The 19,745-nt window shown below is 37.2% G+C and overlaps 1 protein-coding gene across 1 annotated transcript in view; it reads right to left on the reverse strand.

Annotated features, from left to right (window-relative positions):
• The window catches only part of GUCY2C (guanylate cyclase 2C), a 71,785-nt gene that overhangs the window by 21,637 nt on the left and 30,403 nt on the right, over positions 1–19,745 (reverse strand). Inside the window, exons 12-17 of the mRNA XM_026697501.2 lie at positions 18,419–18,524; positions 16,843–16,905; positions 16,391–16,462; positions 14,704–14,808; positions 13,311–13,397; positions 1,055–1,187 (exon numbers count right to left, since the gene is read on the reverse strand). Coding sequence (XP_026553286.2) covers positions 1,055–1,187; positions 13,311–13,397; positions 14,704–14,808; positions 16,391–16,462; positions 16,843–16,905; positions 18,419–18,524 — 566 coding nt within the window. The remainder of the gene's footprint in view (positions 1–1,054; positions 1,188–13,310; positions 13,398–14,703; positions 14,809–16,390; positions 16,463–16,842; positions 16,906–18,418; positions 18,525–19,745) is intronic.

The raw sequence follows: 19,745 nt of genomic DNA on the forward strand, positions 1-19,745 counted from the left end.
CTACATATTGAGCATGTGAAGGCCAAATTCAATTCCCAAGGGTACATGTCCAATAGGAGGTAATACCCATTAGTTGATGTTAAGACCATCTTTAATGTGCTATGCTTAGTCATTTTATTTCCTGAAATATAACTCTTGGTCAGAGGGATCTACAATGGGTCAAAATAGGGATTAAAATAGTTTGAGAAACAAAGTTGGCCTACTTTCCATGGAACTACACTGGCTGAACCAACTCTAAGGGAGAGGAGACTGGAAACCTGGTTGCCAGACAAAAGCATTCTAACTGCCTGGCATTTGTAGCAATTAGAAAAATTATGACTTTTTAGCAAAATCCCTGCCCTCCTCATTAAAAGGAAAGGAGTTATAATTTTTCTAATACATTATTGAAAAGAAATATAAGAAAGAGGTTATCAAGATCAGTTTAAGTATACTTGGATGTAATTAAGAAGTGGACGGTCAAGTCTCTTATTATATTAGTGAGTTCATATGGGACACAATTAAAACAAAGGTGGGGGATGTGATGTTTCAATAATTATCTTGCCTTGCTATCTCAGGATTTTAAAAATGAGAAGTAGTAAAACCTGATTTAATCACAAACAATCATTAAAAAAACACATTCCTGTCTCAGTGGCATCACCTGTATCATTATTATATTTTTTGGATTCTAGAGCTGATTGACTACAAAAGCCAGCATTCCTCGTAATATAACTGTCATCATGCTGCCTCAAAAGCCAAAAGGTAGGTAAAAGTAGTGCATTATCTACCACAAAATATGCTTGCTCCTATTGTATAAGGTATGGTCATGAGGGGCCATGACTTCATGGCCAAATATACCCTTTGTATATGGGTCCTAGTATATAAAAGCTTTGGTATCTCTGCATAAAGCTGGAAAAAACCCTTTCTGCAAATTAACTGCCAGTCAGTGTCAGTATTGGTGAATTAAATGGACCAATGATTTGATTCAGTATGAGGCAGTTTCCTATATTCCCATTCTCAATGCATGGGTTTAAAAAAAAAAAGAAAATAAATGGTTTCTTCCCTATCTCTTAAGTACCTTTTTTAGATAGCAGAAGAGAATTGCAGCCAAAATCAGTGATTTTCACAACCATGCGTTTATCAACCACACAATTTGTGGATTTCAGGCGCCCATGGACCTCTGTTTTGCTTGAATGCAAATAAGACATTCCCTGTGAAACAGAAGGTAACAGCATAATATCATTACTAACAAATGTATGAGATAGACTGGGGCAGAGTGGCATAGCTTGTTTTTTTTTTCTGTACATGTTGTAGTTGTAGTTTTCCTTTAACAATCAACATTTTTTGTGGACAGTGTAATGACTAGGTTAATACATTTTTCACACAATGTTAATAGTAATAATACAATTACATATACAGAGTTTTTATCTTCCAACTTCTAACCTTGATATGCTCATTATAATTATATTCTTTTATGTATAATATATATATTAAGGTGACCAACTTTTTTACAATGAGGAGAACACAAATAAATTGAAGAAAAATAACAAAGCCACTTGCGTGCGGTGCACTCTTGCACATGGTGCACTCTCTCAAAACAATTCTCCTGTGTGGAGCACATGTGTTTCATAATCGTGTCTCGCTGCACTGTACCGAGCCTTGACGAATCATCATGTCAAATACGTTACATCACACACAACAGATCAGATCAGCATTGATCAAATATGGAGATTTACAGATTAGTCTTCAAACATCAAAAAGGAGGACATGTAGGAGGACACTTTTCGAGGGAGGACAGAACTTACAAAAGGAGGACTGTCCTCCCTAAAGGAGGTCGGTTGGTCACTATCTATCTATCTATCATCTATCTATCTATCTATCTATCTATCTATCTATCTATCTATCTATCTATCTATCTACTATTTTCCAATTTATATTTATTTCTTTATTTTCCTCTTTGTTGGGTTTTCTATATTTACCTCATTATCTTTAAACAATACTATTCTCTCTTTTTATCTTTATCACTTTCTCCAAAAATGTATCAATAACATTTCTTCATACAATATATTTATTAACCCCTGTTAAGTCACTAATGTTTTAATATTATAAATATTGCTCCATGTTCCACCATATTTTCAATATCTCAACTTTCTGTGAACACCAGTATAACCAATTATTAATAAGATTTAATCAATCCTGAAATTATGTCTCTAAGTCCTCTGAATTTATAATCCTTGAAAACTATATATTCCAGTATATTTTTACATCCTGTTAATCATAATAATACATTTAAATATACCTAGTCCTAATCTTCCACCTCTTAAACTTAATATATTTGAGGTTATAATAAATTCTATTATATATCTATATATCTGCTACTATTTTCCCAATTTAAACTTTCCACTTATTTCTATTGATTTTTAATATAATTACTGCATTGCAAAATCATCTCTCAATCTTTTTAGAATTTCACCATTTATTGATTTTTGGGTGATTCTTTTATATTTCTCTCTTGAAATCTTTCTAGCTTTTTTACACAAACTGAGTGTTTCCTCTGCCTTACTCTTTATCCCCTTCTGCTGTATCTTTTGAATATCCATCTGTAGCCCTTTCATAATTTTTGGAAAGTCTTCCTTTTTTCTCTATTTTATTGTAAGCTCTTAAGGGATTATCTATTTGATATTTAGTATTTATTGTTACTGTCTTTTCTGTGCTTTTATCTGCTTGTAACTTATTTTTATCTTCTTGTAATTTATTTTGCTTTGTCTCCTCCACCACTTCCTCTAATTTCTCATCTATCTTCTGTGTATTATATTCAGCGGTGGGATTCTACAGGTTCTTACCTATTCACCAGAACTGGTTGTTAACATTCTAAGCAGTTCGGAGAACCGGTTGTTAGAAGAAATTACTGGCCTAATCCTGTAAGGAAGGCAGGAAGGAAACATTCTAGTGTTGCTTACAGAAACTGCCTCTCCATTAACCTTTATTACATTCTTGGCAGGACTAGACTTCCTGTCGCAGGAACTTCTCTGGAGTTTTTTCCCCCTCCTTTGCTGGTACTTTGCTTGTGTGGAGTGACCATTCAAAGTTACAATGGCACTGAAAAAAGTACAATGGCACTTATGACCATTTTTCACATTTACGACTATTGCAGCATCCCCACAGTCACGAGAGGCCAGGCGAGGAGATGTGTGCCTCGATGTGAGTGATATTGAGTTGGCCATGCCCAGCCAGTCACATTACCACCAAGCCACACCCACCAACTAAGCCACACCCACAGAACCAGTTTTTTAAAAAATTGAATCCCACCCCTGATTATATTCATCTTTTCCCACCATTTGTTGAGGGCCTTCTACTTTCACATCTTTATCTTTAAATATTCCCAACAATTTCTTATAATTCTTTGTCATCATTTCTAACATTTCTTCATAAAACTTTATGATCTCCTGCTGAGTCATTTTGTACCAAGTTAATATACCTTTAATATTACAATATCCTAATATCTAAAAACTTCAAAAAATATTATTATTTATAAAATTTAGTCAGCCTCAGAATTATTCCTCCAAGTCCCCTAAATTTCTAGTCCTTAAATGCTATAAGTTTGTACTTTTCAGTCTTTATAATTTCCAATTTACACTTCCCAATTGTCCAGATTTCAAAGTCTTATTTATCTTTTCTTTCATCACTTTTTTTCTTTTGCTTTGTAGGATAATCTGTCACGTGGTGTTATTAATCCAAATCTAACTTGGCCCACCAGGTTTCTTCAGATCTTTCAAATCTACTTTTCAATGCACAGATCCAATAAAGTTTTAGTGTTTAGTTTAGTTTGCCTTATGGATTTTCAAAAAGCTCAGTAAATATTTCCCAGCATCCAAATCCAACACCTTCCTGGTGTTGTTTACTTTCTCTCCTTTCATCACTTTCCTTTCAAATGTTGCAGTGACCTTCTTCCTCCAGTAGATGGCTCCCCTGCTCCCAATTCCAGTGTTCAACAGAGTGTAAAAGTCCAAAACAGCTGATTTTCAGGGGAGTTAGAGATAGAATTTAGAAAAGGAATTTCTCCCAATAATGACTTTTCACTATATTATTTGGCTTTTCCAGGATTTCTATATTTTAAATCATCTTTTAGATTTTTTTTTTACTTCTAAGTCTTTAATCTTTAATCTTCCTCTTTAGTTTTAGTCATTGATATTTCTCCATAAATTCAATTGCCGCTTTCTTAATGTTTGGAGATCATTTTTGGAACTTTTTACTTGGGTTAAATCTCTAAAGTAACAGTTGGAAGTTATCTCACCCAGTTTCACTGCTCTGCCAATGCACCGATCCAGCACAAGATCTTAGTGTCCCAGCTTGTGACAGACCAAAATGGCCATCACCCCTGCTGCCATTCAGTAGAGCTTTCTTCGGATCAATGAGGAAATGGCTGTTTCCTCATGATCAACAAGGTGCCTCTCCTTTCTTTACCACCCCTTCAGGGAGGCTTAACCCCACAGGGTCTCCCAGCAAGCAGTTGCTGTCTGCATTTCATGGAGCCTGGTGGAGCTCTGCTATTTTCCAGCCATTCTTGCCATAACCCCAACCGGAAGTCCTCAGCATAGCTTACTTTTGACAGTGGTAATTAGATCTCCAGCTCAATCACAGCATTGAATTGAAAACACTTCTTGCATGATTTTACTCTCCAAGCTGGCAAGAAATTCTAGGACTTGTAGTTCCCACTATATCTAAATTAAAACATTAAAGAGAGCTTGACTAAAAATTGTGAGCTCAGATTCAGTAGAGGCCCAAGCATGAATCCCCAGCAAAAGAAAATATCCCAGATTTGCAAGACTTACAACCTATTTTTGAAATACATATTAGAACATTGACAAAATTTTAAATGAGAAATGTAATCTTATGCAGTTAATTGAATTGGGAAATATCAGTTGGTAATATTTAATGGAATTATTCCATGCTTGCTTACTGAGGTGATACATATAAAATTCAGAAATGTTAAATGCATTAATTTTAAAAAGTGTGTAATATTTAGGAGCTAAGGTGAATGTGACAAAACTGCTTCCCACTCCATTTATAGTCTGGGTAAAATGAAGGCCAAAGCGAAGTCCTAAAATAACTTGGTCAACAGGTGAATGGCAGTGCAGGATTAAGTGGAATGATGTTTTCTTGATGCTCTGTTGAGCTCCTTACTACTGCACCCATTCTCCACACCACCCAGGCAGCTGGGCCATTTTTAAACACAGATTTACCAGTCTTGCAGAATATTTGTGGTTGCATGTTCAGGAAAAGCCAGAAAGACAGGTTACCAAATAGGCATCAAGTTCATTCACACAACAATTTATCATTCAGCCCATCTGAAAGATAGCTGAAGGCTCTGTCCCTGCCAGTTGCCAAGCGCCCTTCATTACCTTTGAGGATAGTGACCGATGATGAGCTTTCTCCCCAGCCAATGACCTGAATGGGAAGGGAAATAAAGCCAGAGGAATCTACCAATCACTACTCTTAAAATCTTGCAGTAAAGTTATATAGACAAGGATCTTTTACAAGCTTGATAATTGAGGCAGATTAGTGCTCAGCTGTTGGCATATTTTTTGCTAGTACATCTGCTCTTTTATATTTCAGAATGGAGGAGCAGAAGTAGATCAGCTTAGTACTACTATTTTCTACTTTTTTTCTCTCTTCTGTGCCCATATAATAAAATGACGCTTCCTTTTCCAATGTCAGTACCAGTAAGGGATGGGAAGGAAAGTAAAAATATTTCCCACAGATTTGTCTGCATTAACTATTGACGGCATCATGAGAAAGAACTGGCAATCCCATTTTAGCACTTTTTAAATATTGTCTTGTCTTATCTCCATGCCTTGATTAAGCTCTCTTATCTTGCTCTTTTTGTACCACAGAACATTGCCCAGCAGCAAAATACACAAGACAACAAAGAATTCAGGGCAAAGCATTATTATTCAAGCAATGTTTTCTCTTGCTGCAACAAGGGCTGCATTCAACTAAGAATCACTAGTGAGAAATCACTCACAGCAGGCATTGTACATGTACATGTCTATTATTTGTTTGATTCATCAGTCTTATCAACCCAACAGGAAGCAAATGCATTTCTAAAATGCTCATAAATTCAGATTATATCGGTCAATGGATTCCCAAGAAAAACTAAGGGTTCTTTGTGCCTCAGAAGGGGGCAAGGATTCTTGTGATTAGGATTGTGACATGAGACTATAGGTTCTCAAGTTCTATACCAAGAATAGACAAAGATGTCCATAAGATATAATGGGTGATAGTGATATTTACAACAACCACAATTATATCAAAATAATTATATGTACTTCATGCCTTTATCACACAAATGACATAATTATGTAATACTGGCATTATGTCTGACATAAGTCCATAAGTCATGCCATGATGCATATGTCATCATTTGTACCTTATGGATGCCTGCAATGAATGATCTCCTACATCAGTGGTCCCCAAACTTTCTGGAACCAGGTATCAGTTTTGTGGAAGACAATTTTTCCATGAACAGGGGAGGTGGGGTGGATGCTTTCACATGCAACCTAGATACTGTGCATGCTTTACTCACTCTCGCACTGCTTATGCGGCCCAGTTCCCAATAGGCCATGGCAAGGAACTGGTCCATGGCCCAGAGATTGGGGACCCCTGTCCTACATTATCACGGCAAATTACTATTTATCAATGATAAATTATCAATGCTGCCAGCCATATTAGTCAACTCATTTATTTTCGTCCGGCCTCACCTTGTTTGTAAGCAAATCCTTCTCTTTATTTACAGATTGCCAACCTTTTGCATTTAAGCTTTTCTTCTTCTGCCTCTGCCCCCATAGTCTTCATCTGACCCTGATTGCTTCATTTGCTAAAGGAGGCAGGACTTGAAAGGTGTTTTTTTTTTTGCTTCGAATCCCTACCTTTGAACATCTTCCAATTCCCTTCCTCTGTTCACACACTTCCCAGTTTTGAAGCAATAAGTAGACTAAATGCTTCCATATCAGTGGCTTTGTACCTGTCCAAGCATTTAAATGAGCAGGATGGATCTGTGAATTTGTAAATACACAATGTTTTTCCTTTCTGATAGCTTTTAGTTATAGTCTGCCATTAGAGATCCCTACCCCTAGAGCAAAGAACTAAACTCTAAGTTTGCTAAAGAAGAAGAAGAAGAAGAAGAAGAAGAAGAAGAAGAAGAAGAAGAAGAAGAAGAAGAAGAAGAAGAAGAAGAAGAAGAAGAAGAAGAAGAAGAAGAAGAAGAAGAAGAAGAAGAAGAAGAAGAAGAAGAAGAAGAAGAAGAAGAAGAAGAAGAAGGGCTATCCTACAGATTATATCAGAAGGAGAGATGGAAAGAAGGGCCACTCTGTTAATCTGTTGTGAGAGAAGTTCCTTTAATCTTGGTTTGATTTGCATTGTTTCCAATTCAGTTTGTATTGGATCACAGCTTGATAAATTTAAGGATGCTGCCCAATTTATTTATGTAGTCTAGATATTGGCAGTTATAATGCCCTTTCTCCAATTATTAATTCAAACTACCAATCGGAATGCCTGTTCTATAACAATAGAATTACAAAAAATTACCATCATGATCATTTATAAGCCTCCAATGGACAGTTGGACAGATTCTGTTTTATCAGTATCTGCAAGATATAATATAATCCTTGGTGATTTCAATAGCCACCACACAAATCTCAGGAATATAATCAAAGTAATGAGAATGGGAGCAGATTATTCAATTGGATAGAAATAAACAGTCTTATATATGATAGTAAAGATAGAGACACATTTCATTCTGCTTCTTGGCAAAAAGATTATTCTCTAGACCAGGGATTCCACAAAAAAAGTTGTTAAAAAAATATCCTCAAATGTTATACTTTCATATCATGGTGGGGCCACAGGATATCGTACTGCGGGCCGCAATTGGCCCGCGGGCCGCGAGAATGAGACCTCTGCTCTAGACCCTTGCTATGTTTCCTCTGTCGTAGTAAAATCAACATCTCAAATCCAGAGACAGGTTTTGTACAATTTGCCACACAGTCAGTATAGGCCTATAATCTACAGAATAGGACTCCAGATCCCAGTAATTACTGGTAAGTCCATTCCTAAACTTCATTGGAACTTCAGAAAGCAAATTAGAATACTTATACAAAGCACACTGATGCTAATTACAGATGGATCAAAGCAGTCCCTAAGGACTACAACAGGTTTGTTGACTTAATTAAATCTGTGGCTAAAAGGAACATCCCCAGAGGCTACCATAAAAATTATGCTTGGGCTACTGGAGAGCTGGCTATTACAAAAACATCTGTCCATGGAATGACTGGTCTGTGCTTTTTGAAACATATGCCCTGACCAATTGAGTTCCCTCTTTTGAACTCTTTTGAAATAGTACTAGTCCTGGACTATAGAGGTGAGCTTAAATTGGGAAAAAGAGCTGGGTTTTGCCTGTTATTTGTTGCCAATTGTCTCACCAATGAGGGTATTACAGACATCTAACAAGATTTATCTGACCATATGAAGAACATAGAATAACAAGGTTGGATGCCATCTTGGATGCCTTCTAGTCCAACCCCCTGCTCGAGAAAGAGACCCTATACCAAATGATTGCCAACCTCTTTTCGAAAACCTCCAGTGAAGGAGTTCCCATAACTTCTGGAGGCAAGCCATTCTACTGTTTATTGTTCTCACTGTCAGGATGTTTCTCCTTAATTCTGGATTGGATCTATCCTTAATAATTTTCCACCCATTACTTCTTGTAAAGCATCCTGAGGTGTTTTGGAAAATAAGTAGACCCTTCTTCTCTGCGACAATCCCTGAAGTATTAGAAGATTGATATTATGTTATTCCTAGTCTTTCTCTCATTAGACTAGACATACATAGCTCCTGTAACTGTTCATTGTATAGTTTAGTCTCCAGACACCTTATCATCTTTGTTGCTCTTCTCTACAAGCTTTATAGAATCAGCATCCTTTTTGTATCCTGGTGACCAGAACAGGACACGGTATTCCAAGTGTAGTCTTACTAGTGCAGTATAAAGTGCTACTATCACTTTATGTGATCTTAATACTACCACTCTGTTGATGCAACCCTATGACTACATTGGCTTTTTTGGTAGCTGCAGCACACTGCTGGCTCAAACATGATTGTCCACTAGATCCCTCTCACAGTCACTACTGTTAAGACAGGTACCACCTATTCTATATACTATTGCATTCGGGTTTTCCTGCCTAAGAATAAGACCTTACTTTTCTCATCACCACAATTGCATTTTGTTGGATAGTATTCAAGTTTGTCAAAATCCTTTTGTGTCTTGAATCTAGGTTCTAAAGTGTTGGCTATTTCTCCCAGCTTGATGTCATCTGCAAATGTAATAAGTTTTCCCACTATCCTCTCATCTAAATCATTTATAAAGATATCGAAGAGTACTGGGCCTAATACAGAACCTTGAGGTACACCAAGTTCCCATCTCCTTACTTGGGTGAAGAGGTAGCAACATTTTGCCTAAACCTAATTGTTGCTGCTCATAGACACTTAACTGTAGTTCTAATCAAAGATGGAACTTACTAGTTAGTGATTATTCTCTTACACTTCACCTTACACCCCTACTTTATGACCTGTATACTAGGTAGATTGATGGATGGGCTAAACCATTTGCATTTGCCTGTCCCTGCCATACCACACCTTTTGTACTGTAATTTGTAGTTACTTTCTCTGGCAGCAGGTAACCTTCAGTGGATGATGAAATAAAGGCAGGATAAGCCATCAATAACTTTACTTAAATTTTCTGGGATTAAAACAGGGCAGCATCACTTGCCAGCCTCATTACTCAAACAGAAAAGCAATTGTCAGTGAAAGCAGCACAGGTTTTGCCAGCCTGTTTCTCTTCCCAATCACACTTTGGAGCAGTTTCCCCAGCCTTAGCCAATTTAAGATATGTGAACTTCAACTCTCAGAATACCCCAGTTAGCTCGGAGTTAAAGTCCATATTCTGGGAGTTGAAGTCTGCACATCTTAAAACAGCTAAGGTTTGGAAATATTGCTCTAGATTAGGGGTGTCAAACTCACGTTGTCACGGCAAGCATCACATGATGTATTGGGACTTCGCTAATCCAGGTATGGGCGTGGCCAGCGCATGACACATCTGGCCCATGGGCCGGGAGTTTGACAGCTCTGCTCTAGATGAAAGCACTATAGAGTGGTTGTACCCTAAATGTGAACAAGTCAGTAAGTTTTTTGAATGAAAAATAGGATAATTGTGTTTTAAATATTTTATTTTTTTAAAAAAATCTGCTCAGTTAGGGTGAACAAAGATATGCAGCTAGCAGATGCCTTACTTACAGGAAAAACCAGCCATTCTACAGAATTGGTGCCTGACAATTCTCCACTGCCTTTTTAAAAGAAGAAGTTGTGAACTTCTTCTGTCATTAAAAAAAAAACCCTGGTTAAGAAAGATAAAAGAAGAATGTTCCTGTATGCATATGAATAATTCAAAAAGAGAAATAATAAGCCAAATATGCAACATATCTAAATGGGAATTAAAACTGGGACCCAATACTATAATTTACATTTATACTCGTTTTCTTAACACATCTTTTTTCTGGCAGTATTTATTTTCTGGGATGATTAAATAACATAAATTACACCCTCCACCCATGTACAATGACACTGAGGGAGGAAGTGGAATGTATGAATTTTGTCTTCTGAATTACACATTAAGGACTCCTAAGCACTAGTCTTTCATCAGCTGAGAGATAAACAATCAAACAATCAAACAATTTACTTCTATCTATAATCGGTGCCGGACTAAGAGAAGGTTCTGCCTCAGTTTTCATACAGAAATTTTGAGCACTCTGGGTGAAATCTCTGGTTCTGAAAGAGTTCCATCTACTCCTCGGTCATCAGAAATGTACACCTGCAATGACACTGGGCATCTTCCTTGCTAATCCTAATCCTGCCTTTCTTTCAAATCATTGCATATACCTGATTTACTTCCAGGGCAATAAGTGACATAGCCCAATAGATTTTATATACTTTCTGGGTAGAGAATATTAGAAGAAGGGGGGATATATTATCTTAACAGAGCTAAGGACTTCTTAAACGTATTTGTCTCAGAATGTGAACAAACTGAAAGCAACAGAAAAGATATCTTGTCAGGGCATGTTTGCAGTGATTGGTGCAAACCAATGAGGTGAAGAAAGGCCATTTGTAGTGCAGAAGGAATGCAATTTGAATTATCACCAGGCAGGTTGAATACCAGTTTAACTGCAGACACACAATACATTCAGGAAATGAAGGATGAGGAACTACTTTGTGCTTGTCATACTGGTATTGGATGATATTTTTTCTGATTCCAACAAACGCGTGGCACAATTAAACGATTGAGAGATTTTGCTAAAGGTAATCCCTACTGGAAAAAAGTCAAAATTATCATGACCTGAGTTGACATCCAGACATCTTTCTGGCCTCTTCTTTGGCTCCTACCCAGACATTTGTCTCACTGAGATCTTCCTCAAGGCTGTGTTAAAATGTTTCCTCCTTTCTTTGAAGTGACCTTCATTGCTGAGATCACTGCAGTAATGAGCCAGTTCGGTGTAATTATTAAGGCACCAGCCTAGAAACTGGGAGACCATGAATTGTAGTTGCACTCTAGGCAACAAACCAGTTAGATGACCTTAGTCTGGTCACTCTCTCTCAGCCACTTTAAGGCACTTCCAAGAAATCTTGCCAAGAAAACTGCAAGGACTAGCCCATGCAGTTGACAGAAGTCAAAATTTGACTTGAAGGTGCGTGAAGTCTAAAGAGCAGTACAGATATGGGAGAACTTAAGGGAAGTAATTGTGGATCGTTCAGCTTTATTTTCATTCCCAACATCAGTCAACATCTGATAGGAAAACATCCATGAATTGCTCTCTATTACAGAGATTGGGGCTGGAACCTCTGGAGGATAAATAATGTGATATGATATTAAAATGTGAACATGATGATCTCATCTGCCTTTTGGGACCCATGATCTGGGAAAAGGAATTTAATTCTGTCTGACTACCAGTTCCATTTTTAAAAATTCTTCCCATGGTGCTGGTTTTTGCTTATTGAAAGTACTGATCTGTGAATGTGCAGAGATTCCATAAGACACCATGGACACATGGGGATGATTAGGTCAAGTTGGCAGCAGACAGCATCTCTCTTTCTCTCACTCTAATTCTCTCACTCTCCTCCTCTCCCCCTCCCCTCTCTCTCCTCTCTTCTTTTGCCATATGTTCATATGCCGGAAGTTCAGCCTGGTCTCTTCAATTTTCTCTTGCACATTCTTGCTCATCTGCATATTTGCCTCTTGGTCTCCCATTTTGTCACAGTTTATTGCTCTTGCAGACTTTCATCTGTCCCCTCCCTCTCTTCTATAATCAGCCGACAAAAGGGCTGTTGACAAGTTCTGATAAGTAGACTCCCCCCTTTTCCTGCCACCATCGCAACCCACACTTTGTAGTTCATCATAGCTGATCCTCTCTACCACTTCTGCTACCAAAATATAATAAAAGCTTCAGTACTAGTCATTTTGCAAAGGAAAAACTGAACTGCCCAACAATGCCAGATCTGCAAAATATAAGCCTGTTCACTATAGGACCTTCAAGGACCCCATTCTCTGCCCCCCATGTCTTTGCAAGAAGAACTATTTGGTAAGAGGAAAAATTCCTGTCCCCCTCTCTATAAACATAATTTTAAGTTGCCTTTGCATATACACTTTCAGCTATGTAAAAGCTATTGGCTCAACAAATTTCTGGGGACAAGAGTTGCAGATTTAACCTTCTGCTAAACATGAAAGCTTTCACTGATTTACTACCTCTCTGAGAATTAGGTCTATGTACTGTAAATAAAAAGCATTCTGAGAAAATGAATACACTGAAAGATTACTGGAGAAAATTCTAAGTAAGAAACTATGAGCTTCATGATATTTTTAAAAATAAACATTATTTATCTGCATAACTGGATACAGAGTGAAGCCTATTTAATGTGAGTTCAGAATGACTTTTTTCATGCCTCTTTTTAGTTTATAATTTTAATTTTATAAATATAAATATATTTGTTCTCATTCTATAAGGAAATTTCTATCAGTTAGATTACTTTTATTTTTTCTGTACTGAAATGTACCAAGCTTATTGTGGCTCAGCTCTTGACAAATCTGCTATTTCATATTTCCAATTTCTAATGATAGGACTGGAAAGAAACTTGCACAAGCTGCTTTTATATACTGGCAGTTAGGGCAATATAGTAAGCTCCAATAGTTTTCTGTTGCTAGGTTTTATAATCTAAAACTATCCTCATATACTTACCTTAGCAATGTCATACATGACAGAAATTTTAAACTCCCAGTCCATGAAAGTTCCATCAGGGTAGGAGATTTTATCATTTAAGACATCCTGAGATGAAAAAAAGAGACAGAACTGCTGGTAAGAACATAAAAACCAGCTTAATCCTGAAGTTGCTAAAAGTTGCTAAAAGTTGCTAAAAGTACCCAAAAGTACCCAAACCAGAAGTTGCTAAAAGTACCCAACAGTCAAACAATATCTTCATTCAGATCAATTAAAATAACACAGAATAATGAATCCTTGCCAAGCAATTCAGGGCAACTGAATAAAGAAAATTTCCTTGAATAAAGTAGCTATTGGGAAAACTCAATTTTATCTCCAGTTCAGTTCAGATATCAACTTAGTAATTTGTTTTTTCCTGAAGTTACTTTGATCACAGTGGACAGTCCTATCTGAATACAGTGGGAGATGAAATGTTTGTATCCTTTTTAAATGGCTACTGTGATTAAATAATTCAATAAGAGAACAAACCTAACTCTGTACGCCTTAGTACCTGCCACCAGTAACCTAACAGATAATTGACTAAGGTATGTCTGAGAAGGGGGAAAGGACTATACTTAAAACACAAGTGTACATTATTGCTTTCACAATATAGTTAAGTTAATTCCAGCTGGAAATTTTCAGAACTATAGTTCTAATAGCCTGGAGGGCACCAGTATGGAGAAGATCAGGCTTGCCTTTTCATTACTGGTCTGTCTAAGAGGGCTGAACTTTTATCCTAAATTGAATACTGTAGAGTATTTGCTTTGCGGTTAAAAAGAACCTCAGCTTCTATCTGGAATAGTCCCTATTTCCTAACATGCAGGAGCAAGCCCTTTTGGTTTCTCCTTATTACCTCAAAAATATCACAAAATCTAGTTCTTAATAGCAGATTAAAATAAGAAAATTGGTATGTAATAGGTAATAAAGAAATAACTCCATCTAGAGCTATTTGTTTTGCTTCTGAAATCCCAACCAATGTCATTCTCTCTGATGTATTGTGGTGTTGTGGTGTCCCTTTCTTATTACTTTCCTGTTCTTTATTATTAAAGCAAAATCTCATTAATTCTGAAAGATCTCTAAAGGTACTATTTCTCTTGCCGCCACCATTAAACCCCTTTTCTGTTTTAGAAATTCTTTTGTTTTTCTCCCTTCTTTCTTTGTATTTTTATGGTAAAATGATTGTGGAACATGGGGAGCCTATAGTACACTACAATCATTTCATTAACATTTAAACAATCACCACCAAATTAAATGAGTTATAAACAGACTAATATTCTTCTGTAGTGCCCCCCTTGACCCTCACTAATTTTTTTCTTTGAGATGAAGGTTAATGTGCCTTGACACAAACTAATCAGTGAGCTATAAAACTGTTTACCCGCAATGATCCCCTTTCACAGTATTCAATTACTCCGTAGATCATTGTATCCATCTTGACTGTTCCATAGAATTTAGTCAGGTTATAATAGTCAATTTGAAGAAGCTGGAGAAAATAATTGCATTTATTAGAAGCAGATTGTTACATTTAAAGTAACATACAATACTAGAAATGAAAAGTATAAAATCTCTCGGTCTTTCCTATGGCATGGACATAATGTATTTCGTGTTGGATCTTGTAGCTTTTCAACTCTAAGGTGATTAAAATATTTGCAAAAACTGTGCAGCAAGATACATATTTTTGGATATCATTAACCCTACCTAGAATGTTACGTTTATTTTGTGCATGCTCTAAAAAATGCCTGCCATGCTGGAGGTGCATGGGGAATTATAAAATGACAACTGTTTACTGGAAGAGAAATTAAAGTTCCCTCCTTATGTTAAATTATATTTTTCTTGCTTCCAGCTAAATGAATACTTCTTAGCAGTGCACAGAACTATAGTTAATACATTCCCCACTTTCATTTTCTTGGAATGCCTATAGGGTTTATTTAGGATTCAGCAATATTCTTAGAAATAAAGGAGGACAATGCTTTTTTATCAAGCCAGCTTCCTAGTTAAGCTTTTTTTAAAAAAATCTATGTAGAAGAATGGTTGCAAAATGACTCAGTACAATTCAGAAACTGAGCTAACTCATAAATGCTCTTAAATAGATTTGGCATAGGGTAGAAATTTAAGGGATTAAAATCAGTAATATAATCATCAAACTGGGAAAAAGTTTTCAAAATTCTCAGCAGTTGCCCCTTAACAGAGGGATGGGAGGCCTATTAGGTTGTCCTGTCCTAAGTGCCTGATGGACCCAGTATATTGTCAGAGGGGAAATATTTTTTTCCTGAAGCTCTAACATGCAGCTTCCAGCAGGCTAAAAGCTAGGGATGACCTTTGGAGGGCTTGTGATGGAATGGTGTAGCTATCCTGACACTCCTGCATCTTTTGGTGGCTTTCACTACTCTCATGCAGTTAAAGGTTGCTGGTTTATTGTCTTTAAAGCTCTATATGGCATATTGGCACAAGACCTCGTTATTGCGGGACTACCTCTCCCGAAGAATATCTGCCCATTCCACTAAATCAGGTAAGGTAGTCTGGGCACCAGATCCCTTCCCTGAAATCTTGCCACCTAGTGGGACCTCAGAAAGTGTGCTTTTTCTATGGCTGCCCCTGTCTTGGGGAACATCGTCTCCTTGGTGGTTTGATAGGTCCCCACCCATTTAGCCTTTTAAGATTGGGAATGTTTTTAATAGGATAGGATAGGAATAGGAATAGAATAATAGAGTAGAGTAGGAATGGAATGGAATGAAATGGAATGGAATAGAATAGAATAGAATAGAATAGAATAGAATAGAATAGAATAGAATAGAATAGAATAGAATAGAATAGAATGAGGGTAATTGAAGCTTGCTGCAGGGCATCCTAAGGGAAGATTAAAGACACAGTGTTTGTATTTTTGCTTGATTGTTTTTCTGTTTTGTTATTTTATGGTTCTTTTATAGTTACTGGTTTTACTGTTGTTGTGAACCATCCTGAGCTGTTTAAGATGAGAGATCATAATAACATTTTATATAAATTAAAAATAAAAACTACACAAAAAAACTGTACTCCAGCATTCCTTAATATGGTACATTGCTTACCTTATTCAGAGCTATTTTCTGTTTTTCTGTAAAATTTCCATCTTTGTGTTTGAAATCCTTCAGGATTATTATCTAGAAAATGAGAACAATTGGAAGGAAACTGTAGCTAAGTCACAACAACCTATCACTAATGTCTACAATGTCTAGAGTAATAGTTTATAACAATGATTAAATAGCAAATACATCATATTGTATAGACAAATTGATATTTACTCCAATCAATAACAAGCAAATTATTTTAAAAATTCTACACCTGCAGCCCACTTTGTTCATTACTTAGGACTGAGAAGTTACAAAGGAATCATTTAGGAAAATTTTCCATACATTTTTAATGCATTCAACTTACAACAAAATGAGAATATGAGCGACATCATGAAATCTGTCTTGCACAAGAGCATCAGATCATTTTTTAGTGAAGGCAAGTAGAATAGAAAGACTGAGAGTAAGAATACCTTCTTATCATATTTGCCTTGACGCAGCCTTTGAGCAGTATCCCGCCTTTTATCTTCATCAATCTGGGAAACAAGAGGACTCCTTTAGAATTCTTCAATAAGGCCTCTAGGCCTTAGAATTATTATTTAGTTTACTAGGAACTAAAATGCAATACCCAGCTGCTGGAAGATTGTCGGGGGAACAGATTAAAAATACTTCCCAAATACTTTTGAATAATATTAAAAATACTTGAATATTATTTTGATATAATAAGTGCTGTTTCTCCTTTATTTCTCATTCTGGTCTCAAGATGTTCTTTATGTTTTTGTGGAAGAACATAGAATGCATCACACTGATGTAAGAAACAACAAGGTACTTCCAGGTTGAAAGGATTAGCTATGACATCATCATTGCCCAGAGATGCCCAGCAGAAGCTGGAGCGAAGGACAAGAGCTCACCCCACTCCCAAAGTAGTACTCGGATCTCAAACATGGGCTTCCTAACCTCCAACCAGTGTCCTAATCACACAAGCCATCGTGCTCCTTAGAAGAACATAGATGAGAATACTTAATGCCTAAACAAAATCAAAGCCATATCAATTGGTAGTCTGATTCCTAAATGAAATACTGTTGTGTAAAGCATGGAGAGCTAATAGATAGTCTGTGTCCCACAGATAAAATTAATAGTATTGCAACTTTGACACTCACTGTCCTTGGAACTATACATAATTCATGAAAGAGCTGTAATCAGCAAATGGGAGAAAGGGAGGAGAATAAAATTAGATTCCAATTTCAGGTGAAGCTGCAATTAAGAGTTCTTCTGCACAACCTGCTTTTCCAGTGTGAAGTTCCCCACTAACCATTTGTTGAGGACAGGAATGTGTGATGTTATACTCAGTTCAGTCTCCTGCAAAGATAGCCTGTCCCTTCTTGTTCATCTCAGATGAGATAATGCATAAGCCATGAAGTGCATGAATTCTATCCATAGCATTTCATTTCAGTAGAAGCAGTGTTTTTATTCCTACTAGATAATCTAAGTTGTTGCTCTCTTTCCCTCTAGTCAATAGTAGCTGCCATTTTGCCCATGCTGACCATATTTGCATATGCATGGGACACTTGTAGGTGCTGTAGCCACCTGCTTCCCCAATTCCCTTGCAAGATTTATTGGAGATACTTGGCAGGTAGGATGAAATGGCAGGTGAGGGGGAAGAATAATATTGGCCACTATCTGTAAACTAATAAATGTTACTGTTTCTATCACATGGTCCAGAGCAGGGGTGTCAAACTCGTATCATCATGGCAGTGTCATGTGACATATCTGGATTTTTCCCCCTTTGCTAAACCAGGTGGGGGTGGGGCCAGCACGTGATGCATCTAACCCATGAGCTTGGAGTTTGACAACCCTGGTGTAGAGTCTTTTTGAAAGGGAAATGTCTACTTGCTTTATACAATCATGAGAAAACTGTTAATGCACATATAATAAACTGAGCAATTGGCCTTGTCAGAGTGATATCCGATGTACCATTGTGAAGAATGTACAGCTTACTTCATATTTTGTGGGGAGAAACTTTTGCCAGACATGTCTGTCACTTCCTACCTTCAAACTAACATGATTTGACTCATTAGTATTCAATGGTAGTATCTTCTCAGGTGGAATATGGGACCATCTCTTTTGCCGCAATTGATTGGCTCTTCTGTACTTCCTGAAAATTTAGAAGTATTATAGAAGCAATTCTGAAAGTATTAGAATTTGGAATTTTAGGAAGATAAAGCTATGTTAACCTTTTAACACATGTACACATACATACAACATAGCCCTTAATTTGGGAGGGTGGAGGGAAAGGAGAAAGATCAACATGTCCAAATGGAGGATGCTGAGTCTTTGCAGGCTTTAGCTATAGAGCCTAGGCAGTCAGATAGACAGCTAAAGCTTGCAAGGACCCAGCATCCTCAATTTTGTTGCACAACTTTTGGAGATGACTTTTTTTCTTCTTTAGTTCAAGGAGGAAAGCTGCAGAAAGATTTTATTTCCTTGCTTGCTTGAGTTCCTCCACTCTTCATCCTGAAATCAACACTTAATCAGAATGGGGGGGTTCAACAAGTCTGCTTTTGTGTGTGTGTGTGTGTTGCTTTTTCTTTTTTTTAATTGAAGAAATGTGATTTCCTGGATGTGGGGAGAGGGAGGGAATCAAGCAAGGGAAAGGTTTTGGGAAGCTTATCCTGAAGTTGCCTTTTATGCAAGGGCCAGCTTCCCAAAGCCTAGGGAGGCAGGAGAGCTTTGCAGCCTCCCATTGGCCGGTTGATTGGTAGCCATCTGCTAATGCATAAAGCTCTGAAAAGCTAAGCAACTGGTCCTTTTTTTGCCCCAGAAAGGCAGGACACCTTGGCAGGAGGAAGAACAGGGGCAGCATTAGGAAAGGCAGTCGTGGCTACTGTTTTCCTTCCCCATTATTTCTCTCTGGTAAGATAATCAGCTGAGTAGTGGGCCTTCAGGCTGGGGGAGACCTTGAGAGGCCTGAAGCAGGCGGGCTTATGCATGAGCAATGTTGAATATTGTAATGATCTACTCAATAAAGAGCTGTAGTCACTAGTCTTCATGTCCTGCTTCTTCAATCGACTCTAATCTAACAAGCAAGGCCTTCCACGATCTACCCAACTTTAACTTAAGCCTCACTTAACAACCCATGCATTCATTTAAAGAAAGCATTGGAGAGAGCAGGGTTGACTGGTTGTTACTTTAGCTAGTTCATTTAACATTGTTCTGACTTTCAACACTAATGGGCAGGCTCCAAGTTAGGGTCATAACTTGAGGACTACCTGTATTCACATTGAGCCTTTTCATCAAACATATGAAAAAATTATGATATAATTCTGGGTGTGTGTGTGTAAGTTTTAATATACTGTTTAAAAACTGAGTCACAGCT

The sequence above is a fragment of the Pseudonaja textilis genome, chromosome 5 (assembly GCF_049901715.1).
Source record: "Pseudonaja textilis isolate UNSWEBS1 chromosome 5, rPseTex1.2, whole genome shotgun sequence".
NCBI lineage: Eukaryota > Metazoa > Chordata > Lepidosauria > Squamata > Elapidae > Pseudonaja > Pseudonaja textilis.